The following is a 23,475-nucleotide window of genomic DNA, read 5'->3' on the forward strand; positions in this document are numbered from 1 at the left end:
AGTATTGAAAGACAGTTATCCGGCCTCAATGTCTTAGCCACGAGGGTTAAAGATATGGATACCACCATATTAGATATTCAGGGACGACTCGCTTCAGTCAGGAACCAGATAGACGATCTGGAAAACAGAGGCAGGAGAAATAACCTGATTATCTGTGGTGTAGAGGAGGTCAGAGGAGAGTCTAGCCTGGAACTGGAAACAAAAGTGACCGATGGTGGCTTTCTCGAAAAACTCGGTTTAAAAGTGAATGGAGTAGAAACATGACATAGACTCGGCAAAAGGAAAGGAAACATGGTGCGTCCTGTCATTTTGAAACAGCTTGACTTCCGTGAAAAAATGTCAATATTGCAATCTTGTCGTAAGCTCAAAGACTCCGAACTATCAATAGCTGAGGACTATTCAAAGCGGGTCCGGGAAATACGTAAAGAATTGTGGAAAAGCTGCGAAGAAGAAAGAGCAGAAGGAACCAAGTAACAGCTGATCTTCGATAAACTAAGCGTTGACAGTGTCCTATATGGTTGGGACGAAACCAAAGGGTGGCGTTTCAAGCTTAAAACACGAACAAAAACAAACTGACGTAGGAAGAAGACACTACGGGCACTGAAAATATTAAATGTCAATTGTAGGAGTGTTCTTAATAAGACTACTGAGTGGTAGGCTCTTCTGCTTTTGCACGGTTCAGAAAAAATGCTTTTGACAGAGACTTGGCTTAACGACACAGTGCATAACAGTGAGTTTGTTTCTATTGGTTACAGTGCGTACAGAAAAGACCGTGATGGTACAGGAGGAGGCGTCAGCCTTCTTTTCAAATCATCCTTGATAATCTTTCCCATGCCTGATGTACCTGATGTTGAATGTATTTTTTGTACAGCGTACCATGCAAATCTTAGATATGTTATTGCAGCAATGCATAGGCCTCCTACTTTATACCATTGAGGTATTAGACAACCTGAAGCAATATATGTGTAGAAATGTAAAATCTAATGACCGTAGTATACTATCAGATTTTATTCAGCCTAATGTAGAATGGGCAACATTGTCGCCCCTGGGGAGGGGATGTTGGACATCGCTTTTCTGTTGATCTATTTCAAATTGTAGAATAAAACACAACTCACAAGGCAACTCAAAAAGCCAACTCACAGTCAGTACTTGACCTTTTTTTTGTCAGCGGTTCCATTACCAACAAAACAAATTGCGCAATATTGCCTGGAATATCGGACCACGAGGCTGTAATACTTACTATTATAGACACCATCTAATATAAGACAACCAAAAGTTCATGTTACTGAAACTTTTCTCCAGCCGATGATGTATCAATTATTGACACACTTTCTCTAAACTTTGATGACTTTTCAAGTAGCACGGAAGGTGTAGACTTGCTTTGGTACAGGTTTAAAAATTATGTTGTAGAGTGTATTGACCGCTTTGTCCCGTGGATAAACAAAAAGAAACGTAGTAATAACCCTTGGATTTCTCGTGAGACTTTGAGGCTTCAAAGGAAATTAAAACGTCTCAAGAAACAATTAAAAATCCATAGATCTCTGTCACTACAAAGAAAGATCGACGATCTTTCCTTGAAGCTTAGAGGTCAAGTAGATATCGATAAACAACGCTACTTTGGTAAATCACTGCCATGACTTAAAACCACAGCTGCAGAAAAATCAGGGCGTTCTATATCTCTAACCTCGAAGGAATGCCATCTGTTATATGTTGATGGGGAGGCCGTTAACGACGGGAAAAAAATAACAAAGGCGTTCAACAAACACTTTAAATCCGTGTTTAACAAGTATAATGCCACATTTTGAATTGTCTGTGCCACCTATTCTCGATGTTCAGTTAAGTGAACCAGGCATACTAAGCATGCTGTTAAATCTTAACGTTAAAAAATCTTCAGGCCCGGACAGCATTCTAAACGCGTTTTTAAAGCGGTATGCTGAATGGACAGCAAAGTACTTGCGCGTTATTGTCACTAGATCATTGTGCGAGGAACAAGTTTCAAGTGACTGGAGTGAAGCCGCAGCGTTGTGTTGGGGTTTTTGGCAACTAAGGCCATCATGCGCCAAACACGAGGTTTTTGAGCTTCTTTATGAGTGAAAATGAAGTGTAGAAAATGACAACTTATGTAGAATCCCTAACTCAAGAAAACTAAAAACAGATGAAATAAGAACAACTGGGTTGTCTCCTAACAATCAGCAGGGGTGGATTGGGATGCGTTCATTATAGAATGGAGTAAAATATTTTTTTTCTTAACTGTTCAAGTACTGTGCACGAGATCAAAATGTGCTTCACGTTGAGCTCACCTCCACATTTTTCGCAGAATAGTTTTTGCTCTTTTCTCAATAAGAAATTGTGTGTCAAGTGTGTATGTCCAATTCGAAGACTGCACAAAATCACCTCACTGAAGCGGTCCTTCTGTATACATGACTTCCATTCTCCTACTATGGGCTTTAATGTGTGTAGCTTATTTTGCTCTTCATTATTCCATTTCCCTCTCAGGCTTCTTTGTACTAACCTGATACAATCCTCGTAGGGGATGTGCATTTTCTTTATTTCCTTATTTCGAGCTTGTGCAGCACATGAGTCGGCTATTTCGTTACCATCTACGCCGACATGGCTCGGAACCCAGCAAAATATTATGGTTTGGCCTTGCGTTGTGATTTTTTCTATGCCGTGAATAATGTTTCCTACTATAGGCTCAACTGCATTTTTAGAATGTAATGCCGTAAGCACACTTAAAGAATCGGTATTGGTTATGCTCTTTTCACAATTATGCTGCCTAATTTTATTTACAGCTACATAGACAGCGTAACCGTCTGTGGTAAATATTGAGGCACTGTTAGGTAGCCTTACTACTTTTTCCCTGTTGCCTTGCACAACAGCACATCGAACAGAATTACCTGTTTTTCATCTATCTGAAAAAATTCAGTGAACTTCATATACTTCTCTCGTAGTGTAATATCTGTTCGTGTGCTGTTTGATTTTTTCGGAAGACTGTCAGCGTGAGGTCACATGTAGAGGGAAGGCTGTACCAGGGCGGAAATGGATACTGTCTCTGGGCTACAGTTGGAAGTGCATCCAGTATTCCTAAACCTTGGAATATTTCTTCAAAGTGAAGTAGTAAAGGCCTGATTGAACAGTGTTCTGGAAGAGGGGAAACAGAGATGTTTTGGTAAAGATTTGAGTATGTATGCACATGTACGCATGCTCCTCCTGTCTGCAAGGGATGGTTCATTTGTTCCTACATAAATGCTTTTAATGGGGGATGTTCTGTATGCACCATTACAAAGACGTAAGCCGAGATTTTGTTTTGGCTCTAATCGCTTTAGATATGATGGCCTCGCAGAGCCATAATCTAAACTGGAGCGTACAACAGAGCGGCAGATGTGTAAAAGGCATGTTCGATCGGATCCTCAGTGCTTCCTTGAGAGAACTTTGAGTATGTTGAAGGACTTAGAAGCTTTTTATTTAAGGTTATCTATATGAGGCACAAATGTTAGTTTTTTATCAAAAGTTATACCTAAAAATTTATGTTCATTTTTTAAAGCAAAATATTTTCTTTCAGGTATAAAGTCGGGTTGATCTGTATACCTCGTTTTCGCGAGAACATCACTGCCACAGTTTTCTGAGGGGAAAACTGGAATCCATTTTTATCTGCCTATGTTGTTAGCTTGTTTATAGGTAACTGTATTTGCCGCTGACATGTTGAAATGTTGGAGGATGTAGAAGATATCTGCAGGTCATCAACGTACACTGAATACATAAGAGATTTTGGAATTAATTTGGTAATTGAATTCATTTTCAAAACAAAAATGGTTGTGCTTAAAATACAGCTCTGGGGTACTCCGTTCTCTTGAACAAAGCTCCACGAAAGTGTTGCACGCTGCATAAGACAGAAAAAAAGCACTGCGTTCAAAACAATCGTCCAATTTCTTTAACCTCCACAGTATGTAAACTTTTGGAACATATAATAGATAATCATATCGTAGAATTCTTGGGTAAATATAATATATTAACAGAACATCAACACGGCTACAGAAAAGGATTCTCTACAACTACACAATTAGTTCTAACAGTGCATGATTTCGTGGAAGCAATTAACAAGGGTAAGCAAATAGATGCAATTTTTAAGGACTTTTCAAAAGCTTTCGATAAGGTCTTCGCAAATTGGGTAAGATACTGAAAAATTCGCGGCTGATCAACTGCCTTACAGATACATTGAACAAAGAGAACAATTTGTTGTTTTTAATGACCATTACTCAAAAAGACTTTCAATAGGTTCTGGCGTTTTCCAAGGCTCAGCTCTTAGACCGCTACTGTTCCTTTTATTTATTAATGATGTTACGCAAGGGATTCCGACTAAGGTTAAGCTTTATGCTGATGACTGTGTATTGTACTCCGAAATAAACGACACAACTGATCATAATATCTTAAGGCTATAGTAGCATCTCATGGCTGAGGAACGAATGCAATGGGCGTCATAGCTTCTATTTCTCTACGAACAATCCTGGTCAAGTTGGAGGGATGAAATGTCTGCTGCAGGGTTCGCCCATCTCGCACAAGAAAGTAGCAGCTTTGTTTGGCAAGCAGTCGAAGCGGTGAGTAATACGGTGGTGTTTATGGTTGCTCAAACTGCCGGCCAACTTGGATGACTGAGTCGACCATTGGAGAGTCTTTGCAAAGCAGCATATTTGTTTATTTTATTTTTATTTCTTGATACTGCAATCTCAGTATTGGGATTTTAGCAGGGTGGGAATACAAACTAAGCAGTTTAACAAAGCAGGCAAAAATAAACAATAATTACAGTGCACAATTAGGAATAGAACCAAACATATACAACACAGCAGTGAAATAAGAAATGCAGTAAAGAGAAACTAGGTGATATGTTGCGAGAACAACGTCAGTGATGGCTGCAGCACTTCATTGTTAGTAAGGTTATTCTAATCGGAAATAGTTCGTGGAAGGATTGAATATTTAAAGCAGTTATTTCGAACGCGAAAAGGAGTTAACGTTAACTGGTGTAGTTGTTGGGTTGCGTTTCCGGCCGAAAAAACAAGCAAATAGGTGAGTTCTGATCTGTAGTGTCTTTTAATTAATTGGTACAGAAATTTAAGTCGTGCACAACGATTTCGCTCAGTTATTGTCGGAAGACCAGCAATTCCCTCGTCTACATCGCCTGCAATTCCCTTTAATATGTGGCCAACCTTGTCTGACGCGGACATGGCGCTGTCCACTTTTCGGCATAGGGCTAAAATGTCTTCATTACATGACAAGTATGATTCTGTCGAAGACTGGGCAAGGGATACGAGGTCTTTTTGTTCGCCGAGCTTGTGTCCAATAGGCTTGCCAAATAGGTTTCGAAGCTTCTCCTTGCACATATCCCAGGATGTGATATCGTCTTCATGCGTCGAACCAGACGGGAGCCGTACCCGCCAGATAGAAGACGTTGGCGAGTACGAGGGTCGCGTCCCAAGGGTAGTGCTTGCTGACGCACTCGTACATAGCGATCCAGTCTTCTGCGTCGACGTGGTCAGTACCGCGAAAGGTGCCTGGATCACGAGGCTGCGTCATGACGACGGTGGGAGCGGGTAGTGCCGCTGAAGAAGGTGTTGCGTCGGATGGCGTAGTGATAGTACCAATATGGCAGCGACTACAGAGATCCAGGTTCGACTACTTACGTGCTCCCATCATTCCTCCACTAATTGTTAAGGAATAGTACACGGCGGTAAACGCTGGTTCGCTGTTCTTCGCACACACCACCAGAACGAACCCAGCTTAGCCTGACCGTCTTCTTCTTCACTACCCCACACGAGCACGTCGTCATCGTCTCGATACTGTGCTCCGTAATAATACTTTTGGACTTTGCCAAAGCATGTGATAAGGTTCCACATCAATTATTTCTCCTTAAAATTAGCACATTAAATGTAGACCCCAACATTCTTGGATGGATTGAATGCTTCCTGATTAACCAGTCTCAGTTTGTCTTAGCCAATGATTGTACTTCATCTTGTGTACCGTAATATCCGGCGTCCCCGAAGGTCATTTATTATTTCTTATCTACATTAATGACCTTCCTTAAGGCATTAAGTGATTTATTAAATTATTTGCAGATGATTGTGTCCTTTATCGCGAAATAACAAGTCCTGTCATGTCCTTCAATCTGGCCTCGACAGTAATTCTGGCTGGTGTGATAAACGGTTAATTACTTTAAATACTAATGAATGTAAGAGCATGATATTCTCGCATCATTTTACTACCTCTCATTGTTCCGCCTACTCTATTAACAGCGATACCATGGAGCAAGTATCATCTCGGATTTCACATAACTTCTCTTGGAACATACATGTCGAATTTAATATTGCAAGTGCTAATCGTACTCTTGGCTATTTGCACAATAACTTCGCTCAAGCACCTTTATATCTCAAACTGGTAGTGCATCAAACTCTGGTAAGGTCTAAATTGGAATATGGGACACTGCTCAACATACCTTAAAGGGACACTGCAGCACTTTTTGCAAAAGTTGGGCTTTCAGCAGAAAGCCATAGTATTTCATGCTGCGAACTCGAATATCAGATTAAAATTAGCAGAAGAAAGCAAAAATAGCCTTTTTTTCAGCAGAAATACGCAGCCCGCGCGGCGGGGCTCACCGCGGGTAGCGCCACCGCCCGTAATTCTCCAAGACGTTGCGTGACGACTATCTGAGGAGCGGTGAAGCTGCCGATGCGGCTCCTTCGCTGCTCTATGTTGATCGCAGCTGTCTGCGGCTTTGTGAATATCATTATGGCACGCCATTTCCACACGAATGACCATCGGGAGGTTTACCGCATGTATCCGTACCAGATACGCCCACAAAAGATGCAGCACTTCAGTTGTGGGGAGCGTACATTTGGCATGAAACCTTACTTTGCTTACAGTGAGGCATTTTGAAAAATAGTGTGTGTCAGTATTAGCAGAAACTACATGGCCCTCAGCGAAACATCGGCCCGCATATTCCTGGGAAGGAAGGGCAGCGATCAATGCCCTAGCCGACTACCTCCGTCCAGGCCTCTCGCCCCGCCCGAAAGGTCATTGTTGTCAAAAATGAACCCAAACCTTGGTGTACCAAATCCTGCTTTGAATGCCAGTCGTGGTATCTTGGGGAACGAAGAATTTTATAGAAGGGGTGAAGCAGTACACAGCTACCACCAGACAAATGAACTATAAGCGAAGTGAGGTTGCGGAGCTCTGCAATGCATACTAAGCATTGACGGGGCCATTGTGCTGGAGACCAAGTCAAATGCGCGCAGAATGCTGCTTCAGTCATACGACATTTAGCAGATGTCGAAAGCTTTTCCTTTTTATCGTAGTGTCACTATATACGTTTAGTGAACTGACGGCTGACGTATGTTGCAAGTCAAGCTGCAGCTCCTCCGCACCCATACCTTCATGAGAAAACCGTGTTCCGAAATGTTTTTTCTTACAAGAGCTTCGTCGTTTTCATTTCCAACTTAATATGCGTCCCCAAACAAGACAGGGTTATGTAAAATGACGAGGCAGCAACGGGTGCAAAATCGCAAGGCCATGTATGAACAACTTCGATGATTGATTGCTGGGACGCACCGAAGGAAACCTCGCTTTTTCCGCTCCTTAACCTGAATGCGCCTATACCCAGCTGAGCGGTACACTCCTTATCTTCTAATATGCTCCCGTAAGGGTTCTACGAACATATCTCGAAAAAATCTCGCAGTGTTCACAACCTAGCTTCGACACAGCAGTGGGCTTTTCCTAATCATCTGTTAGTTCGCCAAATTAACAGTGCGTGCTGCTGATGAGTTGTCCATGTTCAGCACAGTCGCCGTTGCGCGTAACTTTTGTGCAAAAACAAAAAACGTGACACGCGAATACAACCATGCGCCGATGCTGTCTGACCGTCCCATGATGAAATTGTAGTCCATGAACGAATCGCAGGTGACTGTCCCGACTGTTTTCCACAAGGACACAAAAGGAGCCGCGTCATGGTCCAGCCATGCCTTTCTGTCAAAGCCCTATAGAAATCGCATTAAGAACAAACTGCATGTAGTCACAGTTACGAAAATGCTTCGAGTAGAATGTTTCCTTTGCTCAGCTTGAATTTCTCTCTGTTCTCAGCAACGCCGCATTGCGCCGCGAGCGCGTCCACAGCTGTTCGTGCATCCGAACACATGCCGAGATGTGTTGGTTGTATCAGGTGCGCAACACTAAGTTGGCGTGTTTTGTACGTCCGCAACGCACGCAAAACGAGGAACAGCGCACGCCGAAAACCCCCTCCGTTGGCTCTGAATGTCTCCGGCTCCTCACGGTGGCGTCACGATGGACGGACAAGTGAGGTTTCTCCCTCCGCTTTCCTCCTCTGTAGCAGTCGCGCGGGGCGCGGGAAATTTTAATTGCGCATTTTCAGTCGGCGATTGCGCAGGTGTTTTATGCATAATCGGAAAATTAACTTTACAGGCATGATCAACAAATAATCTACTTCAATATCCTATAGTATTGGTACATTTGAAAACCGCTGCAGTCTCCTTTTTATTGGCCTCACTGAATCTGTACAAAAACCGTTTCGCCCGTTTCATCACCTCCAATAGCCATTATACAGCTGGCGTTTCCTTAATGAAATCAAATCTTGGACTCCGGATTTACTTTCCTGCAGAAAAATTTCTCGCCTGTCTCTTTTTCATAAACTTTTCTTTAATTGTCCGCCACTAAAGAGCGAATTTCTTTTGCGGCCTTCGTATGTGTCATCTCGCATCGATCACCGGTCACCACACCCTGCTGCCGCAATAACGTTCTTTTCAACTCATTTTTAAAGAAAACCCGCACAGAATGAAACCCAACTCCATTGCTTCAGCTGTAGACGACCCATTCTTCAAGGCCGCGCGCCAATTGACTACCTTTTGTTATCGTTAACTGATGTGCATTTTGCACTTTTGTATATGTTTTCTCTCTTTTGCATTTTACTCACCCCCTCTTTCCTCTCCTGAGGTCCCTGAGGGTATTGAAATAAATAAATATAAAAGAGATGATTTACCATCCCAGTTAATGCAACAAAATGATATCCAAACGTTAGAGATGAGAAGGAAAATTAGCCCTCTTGTGTTGCTTCACAACAGTATCTCAGGTAAAATTAACTTCAGTAAAATGGTGATTTGAGCGAGTTGGTACATAACTAAACATAAAATACCGCAACAATGGAGACAAGAGAGAATCCGAGACCTGCGCTGACTAGCAACTGAAGATTTTATTGAAAAGAACACAATTATATACTCTATTTAAAACCAAGAGCACGTACGAGCAGTACTAACAGCACTGATACCTGATAATTTGAATCTTAATGATTAAATTACCGCAGTTCACAGTCATGAACGAGAACAGATGGGGTGCTAACGTATGTGTCGCGGGTTTTGTGAATGTGAAATGCCTCTCTGATTTCTGTGGTTAGTTTATCACGGTGCTTGTACAGAATCTTAGTATCTTTAAAGAGCTGACTACATTGTTCTGCTTTAGAATTGGGAAGGTTATGGCGGCATTCTCTAACCAGAGAAATCAGGCGGAACTAGAAACTAACCAGAGAAATCAGCGAGTCACTTAAACATTCACAAAAACCGCGACACATGCGTTAGTTCCGCAGCTGTTCTCCTTCATGACTGTGAACTGTGTCTTGAGGTAACAGAGCGGAACTTGGACGGGAGCACCATATTAGAAGACGACACAACAGCGCTCGTTGTGTCACCTTCTAATGTTGTGCTCCCGTCCACGTTCCGCGCTGTTACCTCAAGATGCATAGCCAACATGCCCAAACTGCTACTATAGCTGTGAACTGTGGTACCTTGATTGTTAAGATTCAAGCTGTCAGGTATCAGTGCTGTTAGTACTGCTCATAAGTGATATTGGTTGTAAATTGAATATATATTTGTGTTCTTTTCAATAAAATATTCAGTTGCTAGTCAGCGCTGGTCTCATACTCTTTCTTCTATCTTGTCTCCACTGTTGCGCCGTTTTTTGTTTAATTTTGGTACAATTATTACTCAGTTGCCTGAAAGTTTGAAAACACTTAACAATAAAAATTAGACATACTCATCAGCAGACATGGCAGTAATTGAATTACAGTAATCAAATTACTGTAATTTAATTACTTTTTCCGGTAATTTGTAATGTAATGAATTCCTTTTTCGGTTTGGTAATATAGCAATCTAACAAATTACTTTTGACGTAATTTCACAGCAAAATAATTATTTCTTTTGGAAATTACTTTTGCTAAATTGCGCCACACTCCTTCAATAGACAACAAAGTAGAGTGCCGTGAAAGCAGGAATGACGTGCGGAAAAAATTAATTGCGGTTCAACTCTGGTTAATCCTAGTTGAATTGCAATAGCAGCGGTGGAAGCTCCTTTTGCCTGCTACATTATTCCCCTTTCACTCCCTATTAGTGCAAGGTGCTGCATTATTGGGGACACTTAAGCTCATCTTTTAAGTGTATGACGTGAAAGCGTAAGTCACCAGCCTTCTTCTTCTTAATCGCGTTGTGACGTCATGACCTGTCGTGATGGTACATCGCGCGCCCCTTGTCGGACACAACCAGCATCTCACTGAACGCATTAAAGTTCACCGGCGTTGTAAAATTTGTCTACAGAAAAGGAAAGGCGCATTATCTGTCACTCACGGAATCCTGCTATTATTCTCACTGTTGGCAAGACGAATTATGAAGAGCGCTTCACGGTCCGGGGCGTGGCGCAGTGGTAAGGCGCTGGGGATCCAAAGGCTGGAGGTTCGATTCCCCGGAGGGAGAGATGGTTTAATAATTTATTTCTCAAGTATCATCGCCTCCTCCTCCTTGGCTGTTCAAGGTCAAGCGTGGTGTCCGCCGGGAATACGCGACAGCTCGAAATCTGGTGCAATATTGCTATCGCAATAAAACCGAAGCAAGCGTAACGGATCGGCAAAAGGAGTCAGAATTGAGCACAACAGAGCGTCTGCGACCTGTGCAGCGGGGTCACTTAGTGCGGTTATCCCATGGCACCCATTCTCCAAGCAGCAGGATACAAGGCACCAAGGGCAGATAGTCAAGAGTCATCATCATCATCCGCCTGATTATACCCACTGCAGGGCGAAGGCCTCTCCCATATTTCTCCACTTAACCCGGTTCTGTGCTAGCTGCATCCACTTGACCCCTGCAAACTTCTTAATCTCATCCGCCCACCTAACTTTCTGCCGCCCCCGCTACGCTTTCCTTCCCTTGGAATCCAGTTTGTTACCATCAGCGACCATCGGTTATCCCTTCTTCGCACTACATGCCCTGCCCATGTCCATTTCTTCTTCTTAATTTCTACTAGCATGTCGGTAACTTGAGTTATTTCTCTGACCCACTCTGCACGCTTTCTATCTCTTAATGTTACCCCTACTATTTTTCGTTCCATAGCCCTCTGGGTTTTCCTCAACTTAAGTAGAACTCTCTTAGTTAGCCTCCACGTTTCAGCCCTATAGGTGAGTACAGGCAAGATGCAACTATTGTATACTTTCCTCTTGAGCGATACCGGTAAGCTGCTAGTCATAGTCTACGAGTGCTTGCCAAATGCGCTCCATCCCAATCTTATTCTTCTTGCTATTTCCTTTTCATGGTCCGGATCTAGGGTTACTACCTGTCCTAAGTAGACATTTTCGCCTACTACTTCCAGTATTTCGCTACCTAATGTAAACTGCTGTTCCTTCCCGAGGCTGTTGAACATTACCTTAGCCTTCTGCATATTGATTTTCAAGCCTACCTTTCTACTTTTCCTGTCTAGGTCATCAATCATTATTTGCAGTTCATCCCCCGAGTTGCTTAGCAAGGCAATGTCATCAGCAAATCGCAGATTACTGAGGTATTCTCCATCTACCCTTATCCCTAACTGCTCCCATTCCAAGTCTCTGAATACTTCCTCTAAACAAGCTGTGAATAGTACTGGGGAGATTGTGTCTCCTTGCCTAACACCTTTCTTTATGGGAATTTTGTTACTTTCTTTATGCAGAACTATGGTTGCTGTGCAGCCACTATATATATCTTCCAGTACTTTCACGTACGGGTCGTCTACCCCCTGATTTCGCAATGCTTGCATCACCGCCGTGGTTTCAGCTGAGTCAAATGCTTTTTCGTAATCAATGAATGCTATGTACAAGGGCTGGTTATATTCCGAGCATTTTTCTATCACCTGATTGATGGTATGGATATGATCGATAGTAGAGTACCGTTTCCGAAACCCTTCTTGATCCTTTGCTTGATTGCAGTCTAAGGTTGTCCTGATTCTATTAGCGATTACCTTAGTAAATACCTTATACGTAACAGACAGTAAGCTGATTGGTCTGTAATTTTTAAGGTCCTTAGAGTCCCCTTTCTTGTGAATCAGGATGTTTGCATTCTTCCATGCTTCCGGTACCGTCAATGACACCAGGCACTGCGTATACAGGGTGGCCAGTTTTTCTAGCACGATATCCCCCCCGTCCTTCAGCAAATCTGTAGTTATCTGATCCTCTCTAGCTGATTTCCCCCTTTTCATAGTTTCTAGTGCTTTCTTGACCTCGTCCTTCGTCACTGGTGAAACGTCTGACTGTTTTTCCCTACCGCCAATCTCATTACGGTCCTGACTACGTTGGCAACTGTAGAGATCTGTATAGAAATCCTCGGCTATTTTGACTATCTTTTCCATATTAGTGATGATGTTGCCCGCCTTGTCCCTTATCGCATACATCTGGTTTTTGCCTATGCCCAATTTCTTCTTTACCGTTTTAAGGCTTTCCCCGTTCTTTACAGCATGCTCAATTTTCTCCACGTTATACTTCCTTATATCGGCCACCTTGCGCTTATTGATTAGCTTTGATATCTCGGCCAATTAGATCTGGTCTGTTGGATTGGAAGCTTTCATACTCTGGCGTTTCTTAATCAAATCTTTCGTCTCCTTAGACAGCTTACTGGTATCCTCTCTAACTATTCTACCGCCTACTTCTACCGCGCACTCAGTAATGATATCTCTGAAATTATTGATCCTTGCCTCTAGGGTAATGTCGCCACCCTCAGTTAGATCTGAATACCTATTCTGTGGCGAGATCCCGAACTCTTCTGCCCTCCCCCTCACCGCTAATTCGTTGATGGGTTTCTTTCTTACTAATCTGTTGCGTTCCTTCTTCAGATTTAGGCTAATTCGGGACCTCACCATCCTGTGGTCACTGCATCGTACTTTTCCGATTACCTCTACATCTTGCATAATGGCGGGGGTTGAACACATTATGAAGTCGATTTCATTTTTAGTCTCTCCGTTAGGACTTTTCCATGTCCCTTTCCGGTTCTTCCGTTTGTGGAAGAAGGTATTCATGACTCGTAAGTTATTGCGCTCTGCAAACTCAACTAGTAACTCCCCCCTGCTTTTCCTAGAACCAATGCCACAGTCACCTACTGCCTGGTCTCCTGCCTGTTTTTTCCCTACCTTGGCATTGAAGTCGCCCATTAGTACAGTATACTGCGTCTTTACTTTTCGCATTGCCGATTCTACATCTCCATAGAAGCTTTCAACTGCCTGGTCATCATGACTACATGTAGGTGCATAGGCCTGTACAACCTTTAGTTTATACCGCTTATTAAGCCTAATTACGATGCCTGCAACCCTCTCATTAATACTATAGAATTCATCTATACTACCCGCTATATACGTATTGACAAGGAAACCTCTACCTAGTTGTCGCCGCTCTGGTAAACCTCGATAACACAGTACATGCCCATCCTTCAGTACAGTATATGCCTCATTCGGCCTCCTAACCTCACTAAGCCCTATGACATCCCATTTCATGCCTTCTAGTTCCTCTAACAGCACTGCTAAGCTAGCTTCACTAGCTAGGGTTCTAGCATTAAACGTTGCCAGGGTCAGTTTCCAATGGCGGCCTGTCCAGCGGAGCCAGGCTTTCTTAGCACCCCCTGCTGCATCACAGGTCTGACTGCCGCCATGGTCAGTTGTTCCGCAGCCGCTGTTGACTGAGTCAAGAGTGCCGGAGTTGAAAACTAAATAGGAGCGCGGCGCAGTGGCACTCCCTGTTGCTTCGGCTAGGTCACAGTGGTGCCTGGTTACACTCGCTACCAAGGGGCGAGGGAGGGTGTGGGTGAGAGGGAGACAGGCGGAGGGGTGGCATGAACATTACTCAGTGTAAGGTGTCGACATCGATTCTTGGGACTGCGGAAGCAATTAATGACGTAGCTTCTTCCGGCACATCAAATAGCGGAGACAGCTACGGGCCAGCAAGACGCTGGGTTGGCCACTCCTTTCACGACCGTTCGACTGTGCTTCTGCTTTTGTTGTTTTTTTGCCGCTGTCATTTTTTAGTGCGTAGCACTACTAGCGGCAATCACGGATTTCACCGATGCCTGTCGGAGGCCGCTCATTCTCTCTCTTCGTGAACTTGAAATGGAGAAAGAGAAGTTGGAGACGGGCGCGTCGTGCGGCTCAGCATTGAGGACGCGGAGCGGCCACACTGCATCAAAGAAAGCCGCTCTCTCTCTCTCTCTCTTTGTTCATCTGTCTTTCTATGAACATGAAGAGGAGAAATAGATCACGCGACTTAACACTGAGGGGGCGGAGGGGCCCCAAAGATGCACCCAGTGAGAGAGGGGCATGTCTGTTGCGGCCGTCACTGGGCAGAGTTGCACAAGCGTGTGTTACTCGAGTGCACGGTCGTGTGTCGCTCGGCGTCCTCAACTTCGGCATCCTTTGTGGACAGCTGACGTTCACACGAGTTCTCCCTCGATCTCAGCTCCGAGCCGCGTCGTGAAGCTGCCGCCTTTAAGCGCGTTTCCCTCTCTTTCTCTCCCCCTATGTTCCCACCCAAGACCTTTCGGCCAAAGAGCAGTGCATAATAAAGGGGTGCATTGTGCCTGTTTTCGCTCATTTCTGAAGATGGTGTAAGGATAGCTGAGGACGCGGCTGCGCAGCGCATTTGCTTTGCGTCGCAAAGGATAAAGCCGTCTGGCAGTGCAGCGCAGGATCGCCATGCTCGACGTGTTGAATACAACGGTTACGAAGGCAGCGGGACCGTGCGTCTACTGATTCCGATATTGCAGCTAAACGGTGCAATAATCTAGAAGCACAAAGAATGAGGAAACATGCCGAGCGTGCTCAGAAAACTGTTCAAGACACTGAGCGTCGTCGTGAAACGGATGCCGAAGCGAAGAGGAACAAACGTGCGGTAGAGACTCCTGGACAGCGGGCTGCGCGACTGCAAGCGATGGAAAGGTATAGCAGGGATAAACTGTGCTACGCACCTACTCCGCATTTGATTAACTGTGCAAATCGGCCGTATTTTTTGTAATTGCGAGCTCTGTAGGAAAGAGGGAATTCGAGACGAAATTTCACAGAAAAATAAAGATTGTGTGTGTGGCGCGCCTGAACAAAAAGTTAGTTTTTATGTACTAGCTTTACTTAGTCTTTGCATGAATGAAAACTACAAAGCAGTTTAAAAGTAATTTAATTCTTCAGCAGAACTAATTGAAATATAGTTTATTTACTTTTCTAAGATTTTCCGCAAAGTAATTAGTAATGAAAATAAGTTCCTATTCAAAAGTAAGTTTGCCATGTATGCTCATCAGCATTCATTAGCCCAAAATTTTGTCAAAACAAACGCTCATAAATCCAGTTTTTTCCCGCGAGCAGTTGCAGGGTGGGATTCTCTCTTCTTAGTATATTTGAGTCGGATGCTTTTATGGGAATTCTAGAAAGCCATTTTAAACAACAGTATGTGTGCTTGTTTTATTGTTCTGTTAGACATGTGTTCGCTTGTTATATCCGCATTTTTAGGCAATGCTTCTCCTTGTTACGCCAAAGGCTTGGCCTGCAGTATGTCTAAAAAAATAAAATAAATACAAATAAATTCATCTGAATTCTGACATCGAGGGAGATTCGCTTTTCGTGTAATTCTAGCCTCCAATAGCGATACAGACCGCTAGTGACTACAGATACGGCCCACGAAAGGGAAATAATTAGGAGATTAAGATTCGGGTGGTGCGCATTTGAAAAGTACTCAAACATTATGACTACCAGCTTACCGGTATCGTTCAAGAGGAAAGTGTATAACGGTTGCATCCTGCCCGCACTGACCTATGGGGCTGCGACATGGAAGTTAACAAAAAGAGTTCTACTTAAGTTTAGGACAACGCAGAGGGCCACGAAATGGAAACCTTTAGGTGCAACGATGAGAGATAGGAAGCGTTTAGGAAGCGTCAGAGAAGGAACTGCAGTCACAGATATTCTAGTCGAAATTAAGAAGAAATAGTTATGGGCAGACATGTAGTTCGAAGAAAGGACAACCGATGGTCACTAAGAGCAACCAATCGGATTCCAAGGGAAGGTAAACACCAACTCGCCTACAACTGCTTTTGTCGAAGCGTAGCAGGGGGCGGCTAAAAGTTAGGTTGGTGGAGGAGGTTAAGAAACTCGAGGTGGTCAAGTAGATGCAGCTAGCACAGGACCGGGTTAACTGCACAAAAATGGGAGAGGGCTACGCCCTGCACTGGCTGATGATGATGATGAGCGATACTATATCTTATTTGCACGGATATATATATGTCATTTATGGTGCTGAAATGCCGAAGCGTCCCGTAGCAAGAAACAATAAAAAATTACGGACTAAACGCACTACTGAACCTAAGTAACCAAAAGCGAAAGCGTGGTTCGCTCCACCCGACTCTGTGCGTCGGCCTTTGTAACCTCTGAAATGCCGAAAGTACACGATGCCTCGCCTCGCCTGGATCATCCGTAACGACTGCGGCCGTTAAATTGCAGAGAGCTATTGCGATTTGTTGGCACCGGTTAAGAGGCAGCGGAGGCTACCTAGGCAGTGCGAACGGCTCCAGAGTAGCTGCGGTTGAGTGCCTAATTTATTCTTGAACGGTTTAAGGCTTCCCCCGTTCTTTACAGCCTGCTCAATTTTTTCCATGGTATATTTCCTTATATCGGCCACTTCGCGCTTATTAAAGCAAAAGCATCTAATGCCCCATCATTGTCGACAGAAGCTTGTCAGCAGAGGTACGCTTTCGAGAGTGAGAGTTAAAAATAAATTAATAAGCCTTGTCTCCACCGATAACCAATCCCTTGGATCTCCAGCCCAGCGCTTTGCCAACTGCGCGTGAAACGCTCTTCATAATTCCTTGGAATAAACAGCGCAAAGGACGAGGACAAAGATGAGAAAGACACACACACATAGCGCTGACTGTCAACTGATTTTATTTTCAGAAGTGTACAAGTATATATGCACGGCTTGATGCCTGGCAGAAAAAACAGATGCGATGTGCATACCGAAACCAAAGCCAATTTTCTTGTTTTACGCCTTGCCAAGAACGCCAGCTCTGTCAGATAACACGGGGGAAGGAGTGCTAACGCAACGATCCCCAAGCTCCAAAATTTTTCCTTTATTTTTCCTGTAAGTATTGCATTCATTGAAAAAGGTGTTTGCATTCTACAAGACCGCATCACAAGGGAGATAACTGAAGATAAAAGAATTTTGCAGCTTGGGGATCGTTGTGTTAGCACTCCTTCCCCCCATCTTATCTGACAAAGAGCTGGTGTTCTTGGCAGGGCGTAAAGCAAGATAATTGAATTTGGTTCCGGCATGCGCATCGCATCGGCTTTTTCTGTCCCGCATCAAGCCATATATCACGTCTGAAAATAAAATCAGTTCACAGTCAGCTCTGTGTCTGTTTCTTTCTCAACTTTGTCCTCGTCCTTCGTGCTGTTTATTCCAGTGAGCAACCAACTAGCCTGCTCTTCAACGCTTGTAAACTTCATACTTCCCCTTTTCTGCCGTGAGGATGATAGCGGGATTCTGCGAGTGACAGATGCTACTGCGCCTTTCCTTTCCTGTAAACGAATTATAGAACGCCGATGAACATCGAGGCGTTCAATGAAATGCTGGTTGTGTTTGACAAGGGGTGCACAATGTACCGTTACGACAGGTCATGACGTGACCTGGCGATTCATGCATATACGAAGATGACCCCGCTGGGCATCCGATCCAGACGTCCGTGCAGCGCCTTTCACTGGCCGCTTCCTCAAACGCCGCACCAAAAAGCAAACAGAAGCAGCCTCAAATGTCCAGGAGGCGTTAGTACAACAGGCATCCGCGGCGTTTGAAAATGATTTACAGGATATAAAAGACGCAGTATCTGTCACAATTCTGCGCGGACCCATGTACCACGCCGTGAAGGAAGGGAGGAAGGGAGGATTGAAGGTGCCGTAGTGGAGGGCTATGATCTCCCGCGCTATAATGGCTTTCGCCTCATCGCACTTTAGTGGTCCAATCTGCCCTCTAGAATTTTTTTATTAGTTTTGATATCTCTGCCAGTTCATTCAGATCTGTTGTGTTGAAAGCTTTCATACTTTGACGTTTCTTAATGAAATTATTCGTCTCCTTACACAGCTTACCAGTATCTTCTCTAACTATCCTACCACTTGCTTCTACAGCACACTCAGTCATGATTTCTCTGAAATCATTCCTCATTGCTTCCAGGCTAATGTCGTCATCCTCGGTTAGAGCTAAATATAAATTCTGCAGCGAGATCCTGAACTATTCTGCCCTCCACCTCACCGCTTATTCTTTAATGGACTTCCTACTAGTCTGTTCCGTTCCTTCTTGAGATTTAGACTAATTCGAGACCTTACCGTCACGTGGTCATGGCATCGCACTTTCCCAATTATCTCTACATCCTTCATATGGCGGGGTCAGAGCACATCATCATCATCATCATCAGCCTGACTATACCCCCTGCAGGGCGAAGGCCTCTCACATATTTATCCAATTAACCCGGTTCTGTGCTAGCTGCGCCCATTTTACCCCTGCGATCTTCTTACCATATCGGCCCACCTAACTTTCTGCCGCCCCCTGCTATGCTTTCCTTCCCTTGGAATCCAGTTTGCTACCCTAAGCGACCATCCGTTATTCTCTCTTCGCCCTACATGTCCTGCCCATGCCCATTTCTTCTTCTTCATTTCCACTAGAATGTCAGTAAATTGAGTTATTCTGACCCACTCTGCACGCTTCCTATCTCTTAATGTTACCCTACCATTTTTCGTTCCATAGCCCTCTGGGTTGTCCTCAACTTAAGTAGAACTCTCTTGGTTAGCCTCCACGTTTCTCCCCCTTAGGTGAGTACAGGTAAGATGCAACTGTTGTATAATTTCCTCTTGAGCGAAACCGGTAGCTGTAGTCATAATGTGCGAGTGCTTGCCAAATGCGCTCCAACCCAATCTTATTATTCTTGATATTTCCTTTTCAAGGTCCGGATCTGTGATTACTACCTATCCTAAGTAGACATATTCGCCTACTACTTCCAGTACTTCACTACCTAATGTAAACTACTGTTCCTCGCCGAGGCTGTTGAACATTGCCTTAGTCTTATGCATATTGATTTTCAAGCCTACCTTACTACTTTTCCTGTCTAGGTCATCAATAACTATTTGCAGTTCATCCCCCGAGTTGCTTAGCAAGGCAATGTCATCAGAAAATCGCAGATTACTGAGGTACTCTTATCCCTACTCTTATCCCTAACTGCTGCCATTCCAAGTCTCTTAATACTTCCTCTAAACAAGCTGTGAATAGTACTGGGTAGATTGTGTCTCCTTGCCTAACACCTGTCTTTATCGGAATTTTGTTACTTTCTTTAGCAGAACTATGGTAGCTGTGCAGCTACTACATATATCTTCCAGCACTTTCACGTGCGGCTCGTCTATCCGCTGATTTCGCAATGCCTGCATCATCGCCGAGATTTCTACTGAGTCAAATGCTTTTTCGTAATCATTGAATGCTATGATAAGGGCTGACTATATTCCGAGCATTTTTCTATCACCTGATTGATGGTATGAATATGGTCGATAGTAGAGTACAGTTTCCGAAAAACTGCTTGATCTTTTGCTTCATTGCAGTCTAAGGTTGCCCTAATTCGATTAGCGATTACCTAAGTAAATACCTTATACGTAACCGACAGTAAGCTGATTTGTCTGTAATTGTTAAGGTCCTTAGAGTCCCCTTTCTTATTAATGAAGATAATGTTTGCATTCTTCCATGGTTCCGGTACCGTCGATGACACCAGACACTGCGTATACAGGGTGGGCAGTTTTTCTAGCACGATATCCCCCCGTCCTACAATAAATCTGCAGTTATCTGATCCTCTCCAGCTGATTTCCCCTTTTTTCATAGTTTCTAATGCTTTCTTGACCTCGTCCTTTGTCACTGGTGGAACGTCTGACTACTACCGCGAACCTCATTACGGTCCTTACTACTTTGGCTACTGTAGAGATCTGTATAGAACTCCCCGGCTACTTTGACGATCTTGTCCATATTCGCGATGATGTTGCCCACATTGTTCCTTATCGCACACATCTGGTTTTTGCCTATGCCCAATTTCTTCTTTACCGCTTTAAGGCTTCCCCCGTTCTTTGCAGCATGCTCAATTTTCTCCATGTTATCCTTCCTTATATCGGCCACTTCGAACTTATTGATTAGCTTTGATATCTTTGCGCATTTTATCTGGTCTTTTGGAGTGTAAACTTTTATACTTTGGCGTTTCTTAATCAAATCCTTCGTCTTCTTAGAGAGCTTACTGCTATCCTCTCTAACTATCCTACCGCGTACTTCTACAGCGTACTCAGTAAGGATATCTCTGAAATTATTGTTCATTGCTTCTAGGGTAATATCGCCGTTCTCGGTTAGAGCTGAATATCTATTCTGTAGCGAGATCCTGAACTCTTCTGCCCTCCCCTCACCGCTAATTCGTTGATGGGTTTCTTTCCTACTAATCTGTTGCGTTCCTTCTTCAGGTTTAGGCTGATTCGGGACCTCACCATCCTGTGGACACTGTATTGCATTTTCCTGGTTACCTATACATCTTGCATAATGGGGGGGTTGAACACAATATGAAGTCAACTTCCTTTTTAATCTCCCCGTTAGGATTTTTTCATGTTTTCATGTCCATCTCCGGTTCTTCCGTTTGATGAAGAAGGTATTCATAATTCTTAAGTAACTAGTAACTCCCCCTGCTATTCCTAGAACCAATGCCATAGTCGCCTACTGCCTGGTCTCCTGACAGCTTTTTCCCTACCTTGGCATTGAAGTCGCCCATTAGTACAGTATACTGCGTCTTTACTTTTCGCATTGCCAATTTTAAGACTTCGTAGAAGCTTTCAAGTGCCTGGTCATCATAACTACTTGTAGGTGCACAGGCCTGTACAACCTTCAGTTTATACTGCTTTTTAGGATTAATTACGATGCCTGCCACCCTCTCATTAATACTATAGAATTCATTTATATTACCCTCTATATACTTATTGACCAGGAAATCTACTCCTAGTTGTCGCCTCTCCGGTAAACCTCGATAACACAGTACGTGCCCATCCTTCAGTACAGTATATGCCTCATTCGGCCTCCTAACCTCACTAAGCCCTATGCCATCCCATTACATACCCTCTAGCTGCTCTAATAGCACTGCTAAACTAGCTTCATTATAGTGAAGCTAGTGAAGCTAGGTAGTGAAGCTAGTGAAGCTAGAACCCTAGTTATACCTAGGGATCTAGCGTTAAATGTCGCCAGGGTAGTTTCCAATGGCAGCCTGCCCAGCGGAGCCAGGAATTCTTAGCACCCCCTGCTGCGTCGCAGGTCTGACCGCCGCCGTGGTCAGTTGTTCCGCAGCCGCTGATGACTGAGGGCCGGATTTTTGTGGAACTAATCATCAGAGGTTGCGGCCAATTACTGCACCAGGGTGGCCAACTCTTATTTTGGTGAGGGAGTTCGTTTCCGGAGATGTTCACCGCCATCAGGTCGCACCCCAAACCTCAAACCTTGTTTATGCAATTCCATCGACACACGGATTCATTTGTATTTTTTAATCCGGTGGAGAATTGAGCGTCACCGGGATTTGAGCCCCGGTTCTCTTGCATGCGAGGCGGATGCCGCTACGCCACCCCTGCACCTTCAGAACACAGTATGAAGTCAATTTCATATTTAGTCTGCCCGTTAGGAAGTTTCCATGTCCGCTTCCGGTTCTTCAATTTGCTGAAGAAAGTATTCATGATTCTTAAGTTATTGCATTCTGCAACCTCAACTAGTAACTCCCCTTCCTAGATCCAATGCCATTGCCACCCACTGCCTGGTCTCTGCCTGCTTTTCCCTACCATGATACTAAAGGCGCCCATTGGTACGGTATACTGAGTCTTTCCTTCCCGCATTACCGATTCTGCATTTTCTTACAAGCTTTCAACTGCCTGCTCATCGTGACTTCATGTAAGAGCGTAGGTCTGTACAATCTTTAGTTTATAGCGCTTATTAAGCTTAATTAAGACGCCTGCCAGCCTCCCATTATGCTGTAGGATCCCTTTATATTATTGGCAAGGAAACCTACTCGTAGTTCTCGCCTCTCCAGTAAACCTCGATAACACAGCTCATTGCCGTCCTTCTGTACAGTATATGCCTCATTCGGTCTCCTGTCTGGTGTTAAACAGTGCTAGTTTCTACACACGATGGTACAGCACATTTTATCCTCAGCAGTTTAAATAAATGTTGCTTCGGTATGCCTTTTAGTATCATGGCTTTCGTATATCATTTTCTGGCCATATTAGTGACTAGGAAGTCCAAGAGTGGAAGAACGGGCTAGTTGGTAGTTTATCTTAGGAAAATAAAGCAGCGCACTCCTGACACACGGACAAAAGAAGAGACTACAACACAGCGCTGGGTTGTATTCTCGTCCTTTGTCCGTGCGGCAGGAGTGCGCTGTTTTATTTTCCTAAGATAGTGACCAGAAAATCGCAGTTCACGCATGAATCGAATACATGCAGCCTATGCGTACCCTCTGCAGCTGTGTCCGCAGGCGAGCCATGCAGTAGCAGATGGTGGTGAGTGACGTCAGTATGACGGCGATGCCGCTCACTATGAGGACCAGCGCCGTCATGGGCATTACTACCGGAGCGAAAGAAAAGAAAAAGAAGAGGTAAGTCCTCAAAGCACCGAATCTGCCGTTCTCGGCACGTTAGCGGAAATACTAGTAACTGCGCTATCAGGAAAATAGATGTTCTGTATTTGAAGATTGGTTCGCGACGAGCTCTAAGGTCGAACCTTAGCCAAGCATCGCATCGTGACCGATGCGGCTTACCAGAGTCCATACCATGTTCCGCCTCAAGAACTTGAGGCTATTAGAATGCAAGTCGACGAAATACGATACACAGCTGTGAAAAAGCCCGTGGGCGTCACCTGTGGTCCTCGTGAAAAAGACAAAGCCTTGCGGTTCAGTGTTGATCACAAGAACCTGAATAACGTTTATAAATAGGACGTATTCCCACTCCCCAGGATTGATGATGTACTTGACCAACTCCACGACGCCAGGTTCGTCTCTTCCTTAGATTTCAAAAACGGATATTGGCGGATATAGGTGCACGAGCAAGAAAGCTAGAAACGGCGTTCGTGAGTCGTGA

General features: G+C 44.1%; 1 protein-coding gene across 1 annotated transcript in view; it reads right to left on the reverse strand.

Annotated features, from left to right (window-relative positions):
* Positions 1–22,961, reverse strand: part of LOC146201338 (uncharacterized) — a 44,093-nt gene extending 21,132 nt beyond the window's left edge. The window contains exon 1 of the mRNA XM_084593014.1: positions 22,854–22,961. Within this exon, the coding sequence (XP_084449140.1) occupies positions 22,854–22,961 (108 nt within the window). The remainder of the gene's footprint in view (positions 1–22,853) is intronic.
* Between the last annotated feature and the right edge of the window lie 514 nt (positions 22,962–23,475).

Source organism: Amblyomma maculatum, chromosome 2 (genome assembly GCF_055883805.1).
Source record: "Amblyomma maculatum isolate TAMU_Amacu chromosome 2, ASM5588380v1, whole genome shotgun sequence".
Lineage (NCBI taxonomy): Eukaryota > Metazoa > Arthropoda > Arachnida > Ixodida > Ixodidae > Amblyomma > Amblyomma maculatum.